At 49.1% G+C, this 21,221-nt stretch overlaps 1 protein-coding gene across 1 annotated transcript in view; it reads left to right on the forward strand.

The window, feature by feature from the left end:
- Zc3h4 (zinc finger CCCH-type containing 4) overlaps window positions 1-12,074 on the forward strand; it is a 38,217-nt gene extending 26,143 nt beyond the window's left edge. The window contains exons 11-15 of the mRNA XM_076927352.1: window positions 98-207; window positions 3,308-3,666; window positions 3,846-4,225; window positions 7,215-7,463; window positions 8,459-12,074. Coding sequence (XP_076783467.1) covers window positions 98-207; window positions 3,308-3,666; window positions 3,846-4,225; window positions 7,215-7,463; window positions 8,459-9,945 — 2,585 coding nt within the window. The 3' untranslated portion in view covers window positions 9,946-12,074. The remainder of the gene's footprint in view (window positions 1-97; window positions 208-3,307; window positions 3,667-3,845; window positions 4,226-7,214; window positions 7,464-8,458) is intronic.
- Window positions 12,075-21,221: the final 9,147 nt, after the last annotated feature.

Genomic DNA, 21,221 nt, shown 5'->3' on the forward strand with positions numbered 1-21,221 from the left:
ACAACCCTGAGTGTCATCTCACCTCCAAAATAAAGGGGCTTGTTTGTTCTTTGAGGTGGGTTCTGAGAAGAAGCATTTGCCTTAATTAATCATGAACGTGACTTTCCGTGTAAGTTATACCACACCACTGGGAACTGCATCAATGGTGATGACTGCATGTTCTCCCATGACCCACTGACAGAAGAGACACGAGAGCTCCTAGATAAGGTAATGCCTGAGGTGACATGGGGCAAGGCCAGCAGGAGCCTGGCACCACTCTGTTGGCACAGATAACCTTTGCAAGATCAGAGTCTGTTGCAAGTTACATTTGTCTGTACATCACATACATTTCCTTCATACAGGAGATGGAGGCAGGGGTCCTGCTGCATCCTAATTGCTGACCTGAGGCAGCTGCACTGGATTCCCTTGGGGACAGCGGAATGAAAGGATTGTCACCTTGTGGTGTTGTATTGGATAGAGAGACTGAGATGCCCAGGGATTGGAAATGTAGTCACAGGGACTCCTGCGGAGAAGGGAGTGGGACCAGGATCTCACAAACCTGGTGCCATTTGACACTCATCATGGTGTCTGTTTCTCTTCCCCAGATTGGTAGTAGTTAGTGGGGATCCTTCTTTTTGTCACTCCTTTGAGAGCCTATCAGCTTAAGAGCTGGATGATCAGCATCCAGTCCCTACAGGATATAATCACTGGCCTTTGGAAGGACCATCAGTCTGAGTAAAGGCCGCCCCCTGCTGGACGTTCAGTGTTCACACTCAAAAGCAGGAGCCCAGTCCTGCCCCCTGGGTCATTTTAGTTTTTCTTGTAACTTTGTTTTAGTTTTTGAAGTTTGGTTGGGGAGCGGTAGTGGCTTTTGTTTTGTTTTGTTTTGTTTTCCCCAAGAGAGAGGCTTTCTCTGTGAAGCCCTGGCTGTCCTGGAACTCACTGTATAGACCAGGCTGGCCTTGAACTCAGAAATCCGATTGCCTCTGTCTCCCAAGTGCTGGGGTTAAAGGGGTGCGCCACCACTGCCCAGCTTTTTTTTTTTTTTTTTTTTTTTTTAATAAAAATATGGTCTCTATGTAGTCCTGGCTGTCCTAGAGCTCATTATGTAGACCGGGATGAGTGCTGAGATTAAAGGCGTGTGCCATTGTATCCTCTGTTATTTAAGTTTGCATTAGCTTTGTGGCCCATGCTGACCTCTTCATCACTCCTGCCTACTCTCTCAGTGCTAAGTTTGCAGGGTATTTTGTCCTGGAACTTGCTCTGTAGATCAAGCTGGCTTCTTACTCAGAGAGCCACCTGCCTCCTCCTCCTGAGCACTGGAACTGAAGGTGCACACCACCATGCTGAGCAGAGATTTTTTTTTTTTAATGGAAAAAAAGTTTTAAAATTTTGAATTTTAATTTAGAAACAGAAAGGAGAAAAAGGAAAACTCAAAGTATTTAGGCATTCTTACTTCCTGAGTTTCTCATATCCTCATTTGCTCACTAGTTCCCACGATGAGAAAGTTCTCACCCACCCACAGTAATGTCATGAATAGGGATATGTGTCACATACGTCTCACAGAGGCTTTAATCCGGGACCGCATATCCCGTTGCTGTTACTTGGCAGTCTCCTGGATGGCTTTTTGGTTGGCTTTGGTGCATTTTCTAACCTGCACAGCTGAGTTCTTTACAAACTGCCACTACTCTGTGATGGACTGGCTGTTTTTGTTTGGAACAGTCTTGTGTAGTCCAGGTTGGCCTTGAACTCACTACATTCTTGAACCCATGATCCTCCTGTCTTTAGATCCCAAGTTCTGCCCAGCAGATCTGTGGGTATTGACCAACAATGTAGATTTGTGTCTGCTCTATACAATCTAGACTTCACACACACACACACAATTTATCCCAACAGTTGGAATCTCTCTCTTTCTGTAGATGCCCCCCCCCCATTCCTTTAACAACACAACTACCCGTATGGTTTTTGCCCGTATAGTTTGGAGTATCATAGGAATGGGGAACAGGTGGTAACTATGTGGGAGAACCTGTACCTCTCATTCACAAGGCCCTGGGTTTGATCCCCGTCATCAACAGAGAAAACAAGTGTCTTCTAAGTAGAACTGTAGAGTAAAGCAGGCAAGAGGTGTGTGTCTGTCTTGTGCATGCCATAGTGCACTTTTGATCTGCGTACGGCACTGTGGGTCTCTTCAGTTCAATACAGTTGCCTGCAAGGTTGAACTCTTCTGCTGATGGTTAGGTTTGTTCATCCAGTCACTGGTTAAAGTACATTTGTATATTTTTTGTTTGGGCAAAAGCTTAGAATTTGTCACAGCTACCTTATTTGTATATGTATGGAAGTGGCAAGCGTCACTTTTTTTTTTTTTCTTAAGACAAGTTCTCTCTGTAGCCCTGGATGTTCTAGAACTCAGTATGTAGACCAGGCTAACTTTATATCCATAGAAATTAGCCTGTCTGTCCCTCCAGAGTGCTGGGATTAAAGTTACGTGCCACCATACCTGGTGATGACTGTCATTTTTACATAGATGATAGACCTTTGGATTCTAGCATCAACTCTAATGCAAGGTTTGGTGACACAGCTCAGCCTGAGCAGCCATGGTCAACAAGCAGTGGTCATTGCTAGTAGGGAGGCCATGTATGGAAAGGCCACAGGGGAGTTTAAGGACAGGTCTCTGTGTGTTCTCTCCTCTTGTGCGGAAATTGCTGATGGGTAGTTTATGTTCTGTCCTCTGGTCATTTTATCATGGGTGTTTGGCACGTTCATGTCATTGGGCTCAGATTAGAAGACTAGGTTAGGAACAGACTCATCCTCCTCCTTAGGCTGTAGGGTCTGTTGTAAAAGGCTTCACACATAGGGAAGACCAGCTGTAGAGCTGTCCATGTTAGAAGATGGGGTGTCAGCAAGACTGCTTCCATCTAGTTTGTTACCCTACAATGTCCACTAGTGTTGAGCCTCAGGCCTGTCCTCTCTGGTAGCTGTCTCAGATTGTTAAGGATGTTGGCCAGGTTTTCACACTTGATATTGGTAGAGAGAGGTGTGCTGTGGTTTGAAGCCTTGCTGGACAAACCTGCCTCAGGTCATTAGAGGCCTGTAGACATTGTAGATGGGAACCATGGTGATGAAGGAAGGCTGCCTTTAAGCTTGAGATTTTCCTGCCTCCTCATCCCCAGTGCTAAGATTACAATTGTGTATCACTATGCCCAGAGTGATGAAGAAGATGAATTAGGTCCTAGACCCTGTGCTCTAAAGGCCCTCAGCAGGTGTATGTTTTCAGTGTTTCAGTCTGACTTGGTGCAGCCTTCTGATGGACTTACTTTGCTTCCCACAGATGTTGGCTGATGATGCAGAAGCAGGTGCTGAGGATGAGAAGGAGGTAGAAGAGCTGAAGAAGCAGGGCATCAACCCATTGCCCAAGCCACCTCCTGGTGTGGGGCTCCTGCCTACGCCTCCACGGCCCCCTGGACCCCCAGCCCCCACCTCTCCTAATGGCAGGCCCATGCAAGGTGGCCCTCCTCCACCACCACCACCCCCTCCCCCACCTCCTGGGCCTCCTCAAATGTCCCTGCCAGCACATGAGCCACTGTCCCCACAGCAGCTACAGCAGGACATGTACAACAAGAAGATCCCCTCTCTGTTTGAGATTGTGGTGCGGCCCACAGGGCAGCTAGCTGAGAAACTGGGCGTGAGGTGAGTATATTGCCCACAGAAGCACAGGAGCATGGCCTGGCAGGGCTCTGTCCTTCTGAAGCTGTCATTCCCCATTTGGGCTCCTGGCCTTGGGCTCCAGTTGAGCACTGCAGGTTTACTGGTTGGGTGCTGCTGCCTTTCCTTAGCAGCTTCACCACAAGGACCATTTCCTCTTCTAGGTTCCCTGGACCTGGTGGACCCTCAGGGCCAATGGGTCCTGGCCCCAACATGGGACCCCCAGGGCCAATGGGGGGGCCCATGCATCCTGACATGCACCCTGACATGCATCCAGATATGCACCCCGATATGCACCCCGACATGCATCCTGACATGCACCCTGACATGCACCCTGATATGCATCCTGACATGCCAATGGGTCCTGGCATGAACCCTGGCCCTCCCATGGGTCCTGGTGGCCCCCCAATGATGCCCTATGGTCCTGGAGACTCCCCACACTCTGGAATGATGCCTCCCATCCCACCAGCTCAGAACTTCTATGAGAACTTCTACCCCCAGCAAGAGGGCATGGAAATGGAGCCTGGTCTTGTTGGAGATGCAGGTATGTAGGCAACAGCTAGGCTGCAGAGCTGGGCTCACCAGGGCAGCATGGAGATCAGAAGTGGCTTTTCATCCTTGGTCCAGTCTTACAGCAGTATTCCAGTCCCATTCCTGTTCTGTAGGTATTTTAAGCATTATGGGACCCTTTGCTTTGTGGGAGCTGAAGGACTCTGGTGTCTGTTGTCAGTGTAGGAAACAGTACTCATAGTGCCTGGCATCAATCACGAGGCAGGCAGAAATACCTTAGGAAGCTGTGCTTACAGCGCGTGGCATCAATCATGAGCAAGGCAAGTGCCCTAGACAAGGCCCCTCTCCCTGGTGGTGCTGGGCTCCATAACTCTGCTTGTCTGACACCATTGGCTGGACAGGCTCTTGCCTCTGTCCTATGATGTTAGCAACCTCAGTGTTCAGTATGGTCAAGGATAGCTGTTGTGGCTGCCTGTGGATGATTCAGGAAGGAGGAAGGACCAAAGCTCAGCGTGTCTGGTCCCTGTCCTTGCTATAGTTGCATTTTAGTAGAGGGAACCAGAGAGAGGTCAGATGGCTCATTTCAGCATTAGCCATTGTTAGAAAATAACATGGGACTGTGTAGATTGGAGGGATACAGCCTAGCAGGGACAGTCATCTGAAGCATCTCTGAGAAGGTGGCCAGGTATCACAGCTGGCCAGCTTGTCTGAGGAAAGCAGAGATGGCTATACATCTATAAAAGAATGAGAGAGTGACATCTTAACATATGTGGGTGTGGGTGTCACTGTGTTATTGCTCACTCTACAGAGCAGTAGAGGGCCGTGGGACATGCATTCTTGTGGTTCCCAGCACTTGGGAGGATACAGTGAGACTGCCAACCAACCAGAACAGTGGTGGGAATTTCCAGGTTTCCATGCAGTTGCTGACAGCAGATACACCCAGGGGGAGGCCAAGAGGTAGCCAAGAGTGCAAAGACGGGTTACGTGGCTTGGAATTGGCATGTTGGAGCCAATGTGACCTGTATGTATGTGCTGTGTAGGGCTGGAAGGAGTACTAGAAGGATGGGTGCCAAGCATACGCAGCCCTTTACCGAAGTTAAAGGCTGTTGTGTTGGGTGTGTGAGGATCACTGCTGCCTCAGAGCACAAGGAGCCTGTGTGGGAGCATAAGCATCCACAGTATATTTATGGTGCGTGCTCAACAGTGGGCTTCAGGAGATGTTGGAAAAGGCAGGACACCAAGGTTGAGGGAGGAGCTGTTGCCAGGCCTGAGTTAGTTGGCTTGTTGATGGTAGGTGTCTCTACAGCAAGAGTGAGCTTATAATGTGAGTTCCAGGAACTAATCTTTCGAGCACAGAGCTGCTGTGGTTTCTGTACACTTATTCAGCCTTCCGGTGATTGATGTTCTATGGAGGTGAAGCCTCAGCCTGTATCCCCAGCTCCTCATGCAGTAGTTGTAGCATAGAGTACATCCCATTTGGCTCATGTATGACCAAATTCAGGCTCTGGCAGCAGGCCACCTGTCACTTTGTGAGTTCTTACCAGTTTTGCAGTTTGTGGTATATACTTGTATATAGGAGTGCACATAAGAAGTATGCAGGTGTGTGTAGGCCAGGTTGACCTATTTGTCAGTTGATCACTGTACATCTAAGGCAGAGACTCATTTGAACTTAAGAGATTGCCTTTTCAGCTAGTATAGCTAGCTAGATCCTGGGACACCCTGCCTACTTACCAAGTATTGATGTCACAGGTCATTACCATGCCTTGCTTTGCTTTCTGTTGTGGTGGCAATCCAGTTGTATGGCAGTAGCCCACTGAACCATCTTTCCAGTCCCCAGTTTTTCTATTTAAACTGTTTAAAATACCAGACTGCCTCTTTTGGTAGCATGGACCACATCTCTGATACTCAGTATATTGTCTCAGCCAGATAAAGTCATATCACATGTGCAAGGGACAGAGTTGACTTTTGACAGACCTGGGCACTCTAGCTCAGCACCCTACAGTCCAGGGACTCACAGTGAGACAGTGGTGTTGTGTCTAATGTGCATAGTAGGGCTGGGTGGGCAGGGAGGGAAGACTTGCTGTGGCCATGCAAGGGAAGCTGCCCTGCCCTGCCCTGCCCTGCCCTGCCCTCCCCTCCATGTGCTCATGTACTCAGTAACTCTGGTGTCCAGGAATCCTTAGAGGACAGAGTGGGCTGTGGGGATGCCCTGAGCTGGACTGAAATTTTAGCATGTTTTGTTCTCTTCTGGGAGATACAGTGACTTTCTTACGGGCCTGTCCCCTGCAGCGCAGGCACTACACACAGCTGAGAGAAGCTGAGCATGCAGCACAGCAAAACCTGAAACTTAATTAAGCATTGTGATTGTGCTGGGCATCATGGCTCACGCCTTCAATCCCAGTAAACAGAGGCAGGTGGATCCCTGTGAGTTTAAAGCAGCCTGGTCTGTTTAGAGAGTTCCAGGCCATCCAGGGCTGCATAGTGAGCTCTTGTCTCAAAAATGAACAAAATTAGAACGTGTGTGTATGTAAGAGAGAGAGAGAGAGAGAGAGAGAGAGAGAGAGAGAGAGAGAGAGAGAGAGAGAGATTGTTTGTTTACTTTGATTGCATGCTTTCTCAAGCATGAACTTGGTAGATGACAACATCACATTACAATGTCAAATGGTTGGACATACCTGCAAGAAGCTGTGAGATCTCTCATGGCATATGGTAAACCAAGCCTGCTTCCTGTGAGGATAGCAGCAGCTACCTAGCCTGAGAGGGATACGGCCGGTCTATAGGAATCCTGCCTGAGGTGTATGCAGGCATTTATGCTGACATCCATAAGCATCCATCATGGCCTCCCTGGGCCTCACCTTTTCCCTGCCAGCTGGCTCACTGTGGGATCCTGCTGGACTCTCAAGGCACCCATGCCTGGGGAGGAGGAGGAGGGGACGGGTGGCCATCCTCATCCTCACACTTGCCACCAGGCTTGGCTTTTCCAACGGAGGCCTTCCCGACACAAACCCTCTTCCCTGCCACAGAGGACTACGGGCACTACGAAGAGCTGCCGGGGCAGCCTGGGGAGCCCCTCTTCCCCGAGCACCCTCTGGAGCCTGACAGCTTCCCCGAGGGAGGGCCCCCAGGCCGGCCGAAGGCGGGCGCCGGTGTACCCGACTTCTTGCCCTCGGCTCAGAGGGCCCTGTACCTGAGGATCCAGCAGAAGCAGCAGGAGGAGGAGAGAGCGAGGAGGCTGGCTGAGAGCAGCAAACAGGACCGGGAGAATGAGGAAGGCATGTGTCCCCCCGGCAGGGGCCCAGCCAACTCTGTGCAGGGACGAGGTGGGGGCACCTAGGCTGGGTGCTGTGTCTAAAAGTAGCTTGGCAAGGAGGTGCTATCCTGGGCTGCTGCCTCATGCTGAGGAAAGAGGCCAGGGCTGCTCCTCTGTATCTTGGGTTCGGAAGACTCCTGACTCAGTGGAGGAGGGTGTTGGGCTGGTTCCTAGCTCAGACAGTGCATTTCCTAAAGAAGCTTGAGAGACATTGTCACGGCCCAATCCCTAGGTTACAAATTGGAGAAGCCAAAATGGACCAGCCAGCCATAGAGATAAAGAACAGATCATGAGTAGTATAGACACAGGCTCAAGTGGTCACCCGGTGGCATCCACCTCAGGGCTGAATGGACCAGGGCTCTCTGGAACTTGGGAGCAAGCTAGTGGGGACAACAGGAGGAAGGACAAAATCGGCAGCCCCACCCTGGTGGTTCAGGTTTCCCTCCTGGGTTCTGTTTGTTGTTGTACTTGCCCTTCCCTGACCCCTGAACTGCCTTGAGGGGCTTGGGGATGTGTGTGTGAGCTGTCAGCATGGCTGTTATCCGGACTTCCAGAGAGAGGTGCCTAGTGCTGGTCTAACCATATTTGTCTGGACCAAATCTGCTTGGAGGGTGGGAAGAGGCAGTCGAGCCATGGCCACTGAGGCCCAGCCCTAAGGCACCCTACCTCCATTCCTTATGTGTCTAGTAGGCAAGGTGGTGACAGGACTTCTTGGGTAATTGCAAGATATTCAGGTCAGACTGCCTACCAAGAATGGTACTGGTCTGAGGGAGAAACTACGATGATGTCACTACCCAGAGCCAGGCCATGCCACCCCCAGCTCCCAGCTGGGGCCATAGGAAATGCTAGCTGAGAGCTGTGAGCACAGAACCACACATCAGGGGCTCCTAGAGGTACAAGAGGGCTATGGGATACAGCCATTTATGTCTCTCCTGTTTGCTCTGCTCTCTCTCTCAGGTGACACTGGAAACTGGTACTCGAGTGATGAGGATGAAGGGGGAAGCAGTGTCACATCCATCCTTAAGACCTTGAGGCAACAGTCAAGCAGACCCCAGGCTTCAGTCGGGGAACCGAGCAGCAGTGGGCTGGGGGATCCCCGCCTCCAGAAGGGACACCCCACAGGAAGCCGGCTGGCTGATCCCCGCCTCAGCCGAGACCCCAGACTCAGCCGCCATGCAGAGACTTCAGGAGGGTCTGGCCCAGGGGACTCAGGGCCCTCTGATCCTCGGTTGGCTCGTTCTCTGCCGACCTCCAAGGCTGAAGGCAGCCTTCATTCCAACCCTGCAGGCCCCAGCAGTTCAAAAGGACAGCCCCCTGCAGAAGAGGAGGAAGGGGAGAGGGCCTTGCGTGAGAAGGCGGTGAACATTCCCCTGGACCCCCTGCCTGGACACCCACTACGGGACCCTCGCTCTCAGCTGCAACAGTTCAGCCACATCAAGAAGGATGTGACCCTGAGCAAGCCGAGCTTTGCTCGCACAGTGCTCTGGAACCCTGAAGACCTGATCCCCCTGCCCATCCCCAAGCAGGACGTGCCCCCAGTGCCTGCTGCCCTGCAGTCCCTACCTGCCCTAGATCCTAGGCTACACCGTTCCACACCCCCTGGGCCTCCCAACACCCGGCAGCGTCCAGGCTCCACAGATGCCAGCACCTCTGGCTCTAACCTACCTGACTTTGAACTCCTGTCTCGAATCCTCAAGACTGTCAATGTCAACACCCCTGGCCAGAGTGAAAAACCCAGTGATCCCAGGGTGCGGAAGACCCCTACTGACCCCAGATTACAAAAGCCAGCAGATCCTGGGGCAGCCTCCCGTGCAGCCAAGCCCTGTCCCACCGAAGCATCACCTCCTGCTGCCAGCCCAAGTGGGGACTCATCCCCACCGGCCACAGCTCCCTATGACCCCCGAGTGCTGGCAGCTGGTGGCTTAGGCCAGGGCAGTAGTAGCGGGCAGAGCAGTGTGCTGAGTGGTATCAGCCTGTATGACCCAAGGACTCCCAATGCAGGTGGCAAAACTGCAGAGCCAGCTTCTGACACAAGTGCTCAGCCCAAGGGTCCTGAGGGCAATGGCAAGAGCTCAGCCTCCAAGGCAAAGGAGCCTCCGTTTGTCCGAAAGTCCGCCCTGGAGCAGCCAGAGACAGGGAAAGCCAGCACAGATGGGGCCACAGCCACGGACAGATACAATAGCTACAACCGGCCCCGGCCCAAGGCCACAGCAGCCCCCACTGCTGCCTCATCTACCCCACCCCCTGAGGGGGCCACGCCCCAGCCTGGGGTACACAACCTGCCAGTGCCCACTCTCTTTGGAACTGTAAAGCCGGCCCCCAAAACAGGCACAGGGAGCCCGTTTGCTGGCAACAGCCCTGCCCGTGAGGGTGAGCAGGACGCAGGGTCCCTGAAGGACGTTTTTAAAGGCTTTGACCCCACAGCCTCTCCCTTCTGCCAGTAGTGTCAGTGGGGGCCAGTGCTCCCCCCACTCCACCACCCTCCCAGGGTGACATTTAAGGGCAGCAACCAGAGTTACGGGCGGGAGGTGGGGCAGGCGGGCAGGGTGTTCGTTCTTCACATTTTTTTTCCCTTTCTCCCCCTTTTTTAAATAGTACTTACTTTGAGTCATAAATTGTATCTAAGCATCTTGGGTTCTGGTCAGTGCTGCAGGCTCCTGGTGTCTCTCTGTCCAGTGAGCAGCTTACACCCTGCATTGGATGGATAGTGGCAAGTACCCAGCCTGGGGCTTCCTTGGAATTGTCTGGGAAAGCACTGAAGGCCACCCACCCTGTACTGCTGGAAGTTTGATAGAACCACATCACATCGTGTGGAAGCTGGTGCAGGGGTGTCTAGAGCCCCAGGGTCAACTGTCCTCTCTAGCATGCAGCCTGTGACAGCTTGCTTCAGGACAAAGCAACGGTGAAGTGAGAAAAATGTCAACAGGAGAGAAAGGGCCTGGCAACCCCCTGGCCCTAACCTGCTCGGGCCTATGCGTCCTATATCCTCTGTCCAGTGTTTGTCCTGAAAGTGACACCCTCTAGCCCTGCAGGAAACTCTTGGTAAGGCAGACCTGTAGGCAGCAGGCCTGGCAGGAGTGGGACAGCCCCCTGAAGCATTCTCCTCAGTATTACCTACCATGTGCCACTGGCCTGACCCTCGAGACAGCTCAAGGATCCGTGGTGTGGCCACCTACCAGACCCCCAAGGAGAGAGGCCAAGAGTGGCCCTGGCAAAGTGTGTCTGCTAGCTGCTTCCACACCCCCTAGCCATGTTATCTGTAGAGTACCAGATAGTGTTTGCTTTTTCCTCCCAAGCTGACAGAAGCTGGGTGTCAGTGGTCTGTTGTGGTGTAGGATTAATGGGGCCTGAGGAAATAGCAGGTGTCCAGCTGAAGTGTTGGGCCTTTTCTAGGAAAGGGACCAAGCCCCTTCAGGTGAGGAGGCCCGGAGTATATGCCATATCCCACCTAGTGGAGGCATTTCCACAGCCTCAGCCACTAGCTAAGGAGGGCTGCCCTTGTCCAGAGAGTGGGGGTGGGGGGTAAGGGGAAGAGACTCTCCCTGTGACCATGTCCCTAAGATTGGATCAGGGAACTGAGTAAGACCTGCAGACCTTTCTTTGATGGAGTCCCTCGCCAGGTCCTACAAGTCTGCTTTCTTGCAGGTTGCCTCTTTTATATTGGGTCTCTTGGCCCAACTGCTTCCTTCTTGTTAATAAGGAGACCTGACACACACAGCCAGTGGATTCCCCTTCACCTCGGGAGGGGACAGGTTCCCATGTCCCATCCCACCTACCATACCCTCCACACCCCAAAGAGAAATCCCTTCAAAACAGTTTGGGGCCTGTAGCCAGGGTGGGAGGGGCTTGTGCCCCACAGCCTCACAACCCTTGGGGTCAGTGCACCAAGATCAAGTTGGTTTGTTTGTCTTGTGTTTTTTTGTTTTGTTTTCTTAAACAATCATCAATGAGATTTGTCTTTGGGCCCCAGCCTTAGCCATGAGGCCAAGGCTGGGGCCATGGTGAGCATAGGATAGGAAGAGTACAGTGTGGCAGTGTTTGGATCCCCTCTACCCCTTTGAAAATTCCCTTTTTGTAAAAGCCAGGCTTGGTAGTGTCACCTGTCATCCCAGCACTCAGGAGACAGGGTCAGGAGGATTATAGGTTCAAAGCCAGCCTGGTCTATATTAGAAAAAGAAAACTGTCCTTTTGCTAAAGAAAAATTACATGAATTTTTAAGGATGAAATCTGTGGGTAAGATGGAGTCTGGAGCCTTCCTCTTAGAACAGTTAGCTGAAGACCCTCATGGGGCAAGGACACCGCTTGAATCCCCACTTGCCATCAGGCCACACTTTTAAAGAAAAATTGTTCTCTAACCAGGATTGTAACAAAAGTGTAAATAGTATTTCTGAGTTGAAAGTCGATGGTGCAAATATGTATATAATGTACTGTATTTTTACAATGATCGTCGCATGGCTCTCCCGCCCCTTTTGTACTCAGTATCTGTCTTCCAGAAACCTCACCTGCCTTCTCTCATGTGGTCTCTTAATCCAGTAATTGTATTACTGCCATTAAAGGATGCAGTTATTTTAAACAGTCTGAGTCTAGTCTCATCTCTGCCCTGCCAGGGAACAAACGAGGGTGGGGAATGGGCTGGGTTCTGGTTTGTTTCATTATAATGGGATGAAGTCCAGGGTTTTGTGCATTCTGGGGACCACTAGGCCTGGGGCATCCCCAGCCCTCAGATAACAGTGATAACCAGAACAGATGCACAGGCATGTGATCCTAGCACTTAGGAGGTTGAAGCAGGAGAATACTGAGTTTGAAGCTTGGGCTAGACCTGAGGTGAAAGGAGGAGAAAAAAAATTCTCTTTTCAGTCATGTAAGACTTGAGACAACTAGAACCATGATGATACATACAGAAATGCACGTGGGCTGCCTGTAGCCATATTTACTCCTCTACTGTGCTCTCATAAGTCGGAGATAGTCTCCAGGCTGGCCTTGAATTCCTGAAACTTCTGCTTCCAATTCCCGTGTGCTAGGATTCTAGGTGCACACTAACAAGCCCCACGTTATCTCTCTGTGCACATGTATGCGTACAGAATACACACACAAACCCTTACAAATATTACCCTACTGAAGATGGTTTCACTTGGCTTTTGACACTAGAGTGTGCCGATTCAGTGAACTTTGAACTTGGATCTTTGTCCAGCCTAGCAAGCCTGTTATTTGTCCTTTTTTTTTTTTTTTTTTTTTTTTTTTTTTTTTGAGGCAGAGTTTCATTGGCCTTCATCTAGCCAAGGATGATCTTGAACTGATGAATTTCTTGTCTCTTGTCTTCCAAGTGCTAAGATCACAGGTGTGTGACACCCTGGCAGGTGTGTGTAGGGCTCTGTGCACAGTGAGCAGGTATTGTATGGACTGAGCTATATCCCCAGCCAGCACTGCAGTCACATTTGCTGGGATTAGAGAAGAGAGTTGCAGCAGGAAGCCAGCCACAGACCTTCAAGAGAGGTGTGCTGATGTGTCTGACACGCCGAAACATGGTAAGTAAGATAAGATATGCTAACTGCTCTTCAGGGGGTTAGGTGTAGTGATGGTTTGGGTTTTTTGTTTAGTCTCTTTTTCTGGTTCTTTTTTGCTTGTATATATAGTTCTATCATAGATAGGCCTCACAAGGCCTGGCCGTTCTACAGCTTTTTTTTTTAAAAAAAATAATTTAATTTAGTTATTTATTTTTTTTAGATTTGTTTATTTTTATTTATACGAGTACACTGTAGCTATTTTCAGACACGTCAGAAGAGGGCATCAGATCTCATTACAGATGGTTGTGAACCACCATGTGGTTGCTGGGAATTGAACTCAGGACCTCTGGAAGAACAGTCAGTGCTCTTAACCACCGAGCCATCTCTCTAGCCCCTTAATTTTATTTTATGTGCATTGGTGTAACCGTGTCAGATCCCTTAGAACTGGAGTTAAAGACAGTTTTGAGCTGCCATGTGGGTGCTGGGAATTGAACCTGGGTCTTGGTAATAGCAGTGTTCTAACCACTGAGCCTTCTCTCTAGCTCCTCATCCCTGTTTGCTTGCTTGCTTGCTTGCTGGTTTTCCGAGACAGGGTTTCTGTATGCAGCCATGGCTGTACTGGAACTCACCTATGTCCTGCTGACACATTGTCTTTAACACCCTCAGCCTCCATCATGTCTTCAGCCGGCTGTTTAAAAGGCAAAAAGAGGTGGGACTTAGCTCAGTGACAGCAAGAAAGTAAGGGGGCTTTTGACATTCCCCATTACTCAAAAGCACAAGAATGCCTCTGGTTTTGTTTTTGCTTTTTTCAGACACGATCTTGTAGCTCAGGCTAGCTTTAACTGGCTGCCCCAGCCTCAGCCTCTCAAGTATGAGGGTCACAGGCATGTAACTTCATTCCTACTCCATCCATCTCTTGTAGCTGTTGTTTTCAGAGTACGTAGACTGCAGATGCTTTCTGTAAACTTGCTGGTCCTTTCCATTGCTCCTCTAACTTTTGTTGCTCTTTATTTTAGTGATTTTTGAGAGAGTCTCTCCATGTGGCTGTGGCTGTCCTGGACTCATATGTAGACCAGGCTGGCCTTGAACCCAAAGATCTGCCTCCTGAGAGCTGGGATTAAAATTGTGTGCTACCACTGCCCAGTTTCTTTTTTCTTTTCTTTTCTTTTTTTCCCTTCCTCCTCCTCTTCCCCCTCCTCCTCCTCTTCCTCCTCCTCCTCCTCCTCCTCTTCTTCTTTTTATTTATATTCTCTCTGTAGCCCTGCCTGTCCTGGAACTCACTCTGTAGACCAGGCTGGCCTCGAACTCAGAAATCCGCCTGCCTCTGCCTCCCAAGTGCTGGGATTAAAGGCGTGCGCCACCACCGCCCGGCAATTAGTACTCATGACTGTTTAGCCATCCATCTCCAACCATTGTTACCCTGTTGTGAACAGGTTTCACTATGTAGCCCAGCCTGTACACACACACACACACACACACACAGAGAGAGAGAGAGAGAGAGAGAGAGAGAGAGAGAGAGAGAGAGAGAGCAACAAAATATAAAATACATATATTGTTACTTGAAAAACAAACAGGGGCAGTGGTGGCACACGCTTTTTAATCCCAGCCCTCGGGAGGCAGAGGCAGGCAGATTTCTGAGTTCGAGGCCAGCCTGGTCTACAGAGTGAGTTCCAGGACAGCCAGGGCTACAGAGAAACCCTGTCTTTGGGGGTGGGGGTATGTGTGTAAAGAAAAACAGACAGCGCCTCTGTGTTTGTCACCACCCTGCCTGCCACCGGTCAGCCTGCATTGCTCTACAGAGCTTTGACACATTTTTTTAAAGTCCCCTAGCTAAGTCTCCTTTAAGCCTCAGGTCTAATCAGTTGCCAGCCGGCCACAGGTGCATCTCTTTAAGGAGGTTTTGTTTTCTCTGCCCTGACACTTGCTAGTATTCAGACAACGATTCTTCTTTCCTCCTTATAGGCACAAACCAGAGCATGTCCCTAGCCAAAGAATATGAAAAATGTTCTCTGGCATTATCAGTTCTCAGGGTGTCTGGTGTCCACTTGACCTCTCCCTCCAAGGCTGACCTCTTGCTATCTCTCAGTCCTTCCTCACTTAATTCCAAGTCCTTGAGCCAAGCCAGAGCTGTAGCTCAGTTAGTCGAACGCTTGCTTAACAGGCCCTGGGTTCACAGAATAAGCCAGGCATGGAGCTGCAGGCCTATAATCCCAGCACTCTGAAGGTAAAGGCAGGAGGATTGGGCATTCAAAGTTGTTCTCTGAGCTGACATAGCAAGTTCAAGGCAAAACTGGACTATATGACACCCTGTCTCAAAAAGAAAAAAAAATTCAAATAGAAGATGAAGGAGCCGGGCGGTGGTGGTGCACGCCTTTAATCACAGCACTTGGGCGGCAGAGGCAGGTAGATTTCTGAGTTCGAGGCCAGCCTGGTCTACAGCGTGAGTTCCAGGACAGCCAGGACTACACAGAGAAACCCTGTCTAAAAAAAACAAAACAAAACAAAACAAAAAAACAAAAAAAAAAAAAAACCAAAAACAAAAAACCAAAAACAAAAACAAAAAAACACTTTAGAAGATGAAGGAGCACTGTAAGTGTCCTGAGCTGGACATGATGACCCATGTCCATGATCCCAGCACTCCTGAGACTCAGGCAGGAGGATCGAGTTCAAGGCCAGCCTGTACTATATAGTACCAGGCAGGGCTACATAGTGTCTCATTAACTAAGGGCTACACTTTCATAGCATTTACCAGGCCTTGTGTGGCAAACTGAATACTGGGAAATAAATACACAATGCTCCCCCCCCCCCCCATTTGCTCTGCAAGACCTCTGGAACGTGACTTCTCTGCTTCATGTCACTCTGCTGTGATTCTCCTGGCTGCCCTTTAAACATGCTACCTGAACTCCAGCCACAGGGCAGCTTTGCCTCAAGTCCTTCCTCTTAAGTCTCAACCCTACCTCCCTTACCCCACAAGCCCCTATCCTTGGCTTAGGTGCCTACTTAACATATCAAAGTGGACATGCACCCAGATTCTCTCATCCCTCAGCTCCTACCTGTTACAGGGCTCTCCTGGCTGGCATGCCTGGTGGCCCCTACCGGGAACTTTCTAGCTGAGGGATCTGGGCTGCTTGTCCTTATGTAATCTAACCAATTTGGTTACCTGATCCTTTTGTACCTTTGCACCCTTGACTGCTGCACCTGGGCCCCCTCCCCTCACTCTCCTTTCCCTTCCCCTCCCCTCATGCCCCAGCACAGTCAGGGTCCTGTCCACTCTGGACCTTCCCGAATGTCTCTGCTTCTGGATATGCTCTTTATTTTAATATAATAAACTCTCTTCTCTGTTGTACCTACGACAGCCATGTCCTGTTGTTGGAATTTCCAACCCCAATAAGCCCATATGAAAAACATGCAGCCGGGTGGTGGTGGCACACGCCTTTAATCCCAGCACTTGGGAGGCAGAGGCAGGTGGATTTCTGAGTTCGAGGCCAGCCTGGTCTACAGAGTGAGTTCCAGGACAGCCAAGGCTACACAGAGAAACCCTGTCTCTAAAAACCAAAAAAAAAAAAAAAAAAACAAAAACAAAAACAAAAAAAAACCCTCCTAGCTTCTGATAATGCAATAAGTTACTTTTCCCAGGTCAGGAGGGTCAGGAGGGTCTGTCTCCAGCTGCACGGTTCCACCTGCTGTCTGAACAAATTTAAAGGATGGCACTCCCTTCTCACCTCCCCAGTCACATAACCCCGAAGTTCGAGGGTCCCAGCTCAATGCACATGCACACATATACTCCAAGCCCCTAAACGTGAGCGTTGCATTCCTAACCAGTGCACTGGGAAGGCTTGCGACCCGAGTCTGACTCGTGTAATAAAGACTCTCTGGACAGTGTACTCATATAGATTAAATAAACAAATAATTTTTAAAAAGCAGGGGTGCTGGAGAGATGGCTCAATGGTTAAGAGCACTGACTGCTCTTCCAAAGGTCATGAATTCGATTCCCAGCAACCATATGGTGGCTCACAACCATCTGTAATGGGATCTGGTGCCCTCTTCTGGTGTGTCAAGGACAGTGTGCTCATATACATTAAATAAATAAATAATTAAAAGAAAGACTCTCTTTGTTTTTACATCAAACTTGCAGATCTTGGTGTTCTTCTGGGGTTCCTGAGAACTGGGCATAACAGACCATGTTAACCTTTCTTGTCCTGGGAATGCTTTCATTTCTGCTCATTTTGATAAAAGCTGCCTGTAACAACATCAATATGTTGGCTGCCAAAATACATGGTGTGAACCTGAAAATGGGTGCATCTTCACACCACATGGACTGGGAGAGTCTTCAATGCCCATGGCAGTGACAGTGTCCACACGACTTCTAGATGGAGGATACACAGAAATCAGCATCTGAATACACAGCACAATCCAGCAGTCACCTCTATCATACTCTTTGTTTCACACAGGGTCATATAGCCCTCCCTGGCTGGTTTGAAACATCCCCTGTAGTCAAGGATATCCTCTGCCTTTACCCCCTGAGAGCTGGAACTACTAACAGGTGTGCATACCATGCCAGGTTTATACACTGCTGGGGGTTGAACCCCTCACCAATGAGGCTACATCTCCATGCTGGATTTCTCTAATAACAACTGTCAAATAGACAAGTTCTGGTGGGACATGGCAAGGTGTAACCTACCAGGGTGTGAGGGCTGGCTGCCATAATTGCTAATCTTTTACCTCATCGTCTTGATTTATTTATTTATTTTTTTTTGAAAAAAAAAAAAAATCAAGCCAGGTGTGATAACAAACACCTTAAATATCAGCACTTGGGAGGCAGATACTGGCAGATTTCTGTGAGTTGGAGGTCAGCCTGGTCTACATAGTGAGTTCCAGAACAGCTAGCACTCTGTAGAGAGAACCTGTCTCCAAAAAAAATAAATAAATAAAAAATGTTTTAATTAAAAACAAGACAAACAAGCAAGACAAAACAAACAAAAGGTGAGAAAGGCCAGGCTGTGCTGGCATGAACTTTTAATCCCAGCATTTCTGAGGCAGAGGCAGGTAGATTCCTGAGATCAAGAAAGTTCTAGAACAGCCACACTGTAGTGCCAGGGAAGTGTTAGTGATCCCGCAACAAACAAACAAACACCAAAAACCAAGACAGACAGGAGCCGATCTGATGCAACTCACAGCAGGGTCTTTATTCTATTCAAGCTACCTTGCCCCCCCAACCCCCCACACCGCCATCACACAGGATGGTTTTGGGGAGCTCTGAATATCTATTGGGACAAGGCTTTACAGTAAGCAGCAAGCAGGGAGTCCATGTGTGAGCATTTAACTAGAAAGCTACTGTGGCCTTTAACATAATTGGCTGGTGCTGGGATCCTTATCATAAACTTAATTTCTGCTTCCCTCTGCATTGGTGGTTGTTAGGCAACGGGGTAGGTTTGTAAACTGGGGTGCAGGTTTGTTGGGGGAATAACCTGGAGATGCTGGCTTTGTTAGGGATTAGCCTAGAGACTGGAGCTAGGCTCAGGTTTTGTTTGGGGGGTGACTTGGAAACTAAGGCTAGGTACCAACCAGCCTGTTAGTTTACGTGAGTTCAAACTTAGGTCAGGTTCTCTGAAATGGAGTCTGAACCCAAAAAAGATTTGGCCACACATCCCCCGCCTTTCTCTTGTGACTAGAAGACCCAATCATGGGACTTCCTGAACCTTCATGAAAACAGTAACGGGGCTATATCTTGTGGTGCCCCTGGGGCTTGGATGGGGGGGCCCATCAGTGGGAGACAGGAAGGAGTTCTGAGGCTGAATTCTCCTCCTGCTGGCCAGGGTCTTCAACTGCAAACAGATGTGTGGTGGATCCACGCTGCAACCCTGTAGCACAGGGTCCCTTTTAGCAAAGCTCTGGTGACCCCTAGCAGTCTCCTGACTAGGGCCCAGTCTCTGGGCTAAAGTTGGTGGAGCTCCAAGGTGCAGCTGCTTTATGGAAAACGAGACGTTTAAGCCAAACATGTTTGTATACTCACTGGACACACTCGAAATTGTGTAACAATTAGCAATTGTCTGTTTCCGCAATAACGTCTGTCAGTAGGAAAACCAAACATAACTTTAAAAGGGGTGAATCCCACCTAGTTTGGGGAGTTTTTTACTCTATAAAGGATGAGGGGAGAAGAGTCACCCAGTCACCGCCAGTCTCTAATTTCAATTTAATTTAGGTCTCTTTCAGGGCTCTATTTTTCTTTTCTACTTGTCTTGAACACTGTGGTCTGCAAGCACAATGAAGTTTCCAACAAATTCCCAGAATATTAGCTAATCTCTAATTATCGGGGACACAAATGTAGGTCCATTGTCTGACCCTATAAACTTAGAGAAATCATACCTTGGAAGAATTTCTTTTAGCAGTTTGTTTTGTTATTGTCTCCACAGTCTTCTGCTTAGTTGGGAAAGTTGCAGTACACCCTGAAAAGGTATCTTATCTATGAACACCAACAGATATTTGTATCTGAATTTTTTTGATTTTACCTCTGTGAAGGTCCATTTTCTGATAGACTCCTGACTTGGTGCTCTGATATTGAGCACCAGGGCTCTTCTCACTGGCAACCACATTAGTCAATTGACAGGCCTTACAGTTTGTTGTTGTTGTTGTTTTTAACAATTTTAGCTGTTTTCAGATTGGCATCTTTATTTATGTTGTGGGACTGGTGTACTAAGTCCTGCATTCTCTGGGATCCCATGTGTGAAGAACAATGAATCTTTTTCAGTATGTTTATCCCCAGTTTCTCTGGTACATCAGTTCGTAGTCAGCTGTTCTCCGTCATCTCTTATGACACTGAAACATGGCAGGTTTTGGCCCCGATCACATCTGCTGCTGGTCAGAGAGTGTATGGTATCTCCTAGGTCTAGGACATGAGGGGCTCAAATTTTAGGGCCATACACTGGGTCGTCTTGTTGCCCTCTGGGATGGAGTTTAGTCTTTCCTTCTGCCATCAGAAGGCCTCTCTCCCTATAAATAGCTCCACAGATATCAGCAGTAGCAGAGGCACACCGGCTATCAGTGTCTCTTGTCTTTCCTCAGCTCTAACGCCTTGATCAGAGCTGTCAGTTTAGCTTTCTGGGCTGACATTCCTGTCAGGAGTGGCTCCACACATATGATTTTGATGTTTGAGACCACAACTGTCCCAGCATACCATCCTGGATAAGCCTGTTGCCATTGGTGACCCATGTTACCTCTGCATCCATCAAGGGGATATTTTGGTCCCATGGATGTGGGCCAAAATGTCTGAGCAGTCATGCAGAGACCCATTAATCAAGGTTAGGGTCAGGCAGCAGGGCAGCTGAAAAGTTATCCTGGGGACATTCAAGAAGAGAGGCTGGGAATGAGTCTTCTGGCATCATCTTTAACCAGGAGGACATTGCTGCACTGGTGTGTAAACAAGGGGGGGGCAGCTTCTGGCAATTGGTGACAGATTGGCCATTGGCTAACACCAGGGCCCTGAGTTCCCTGGGTCTAGGAAGGTCACCTGTAGTTGGCAGAGTAAGGCCTTCTTAAAGGAGGCACAATCGTCTGAGGTTTTCAGGACCTCTAAGAGATCTTGGGTTTTTCTTTTGTTTCTGTTGCCACAGGAAAGTCACTTATAAACTGACGAAGAGACTTTATCTTTAGGTTTTAGCAAGACGGAATGTTGAACTTTATTAATTATCAAAAAAACAAAACAAAACAAAACGCTGGTGGGTTTCCTTTTTACTTTTAGGGTTACCCTGGGCTTGGGGAGGAGGCACTTTTGATCTTCAGCGCCCCCCCCCCCTTTCTTCTGAGGCTGTTTTAGGCATCTCTTACGGGTCTGCTGGTTTGGCTGTGGCTGCCAACAGGATCTTAGCCAGGTCTCGAGTCTGTTGCTTCTGTCCTCTCATCTGCTTCTCCTCTGTAGTCTTTCTTGTATTAAATATTCTCTATGCCACTGTCTCTAAGTCTGATTCCCAGTACCAGGGGTTAGATCGGTAATAATGTTTTGGAAAGAATGTAAGTAATGACAGGAATGAATTTTCAGAAATGACATTAACATCTGCATGGAAGAAAAACTGAAGAGAAATACGACAAAATAGTTGTGTGTCCTCTTTAGTGAGGTAACTGGTAGTTGTTTCCGTGAGTTTGCCAGAGTTTTGCAACTACTTTAAGCAACTAGCACAAATTTTGTTTCCTGGCTGTTGAGAGCAGTTACTTTTTTGAAA

This window comes from Arvicanthis niloticus, chromosome 29 (assembly GCF_011762505.2).
Source record: "Arvicanthis niloticus isolate mArvNil1 chromosome 29, mArvNil1.pat.X, whole genome shotgun sequence".
NCBI lineage: Eukaryota > Metazoa > Chordata > Mammalia > Rodentia > Muridae > Arvicanthis > Arvicanthis niloticus.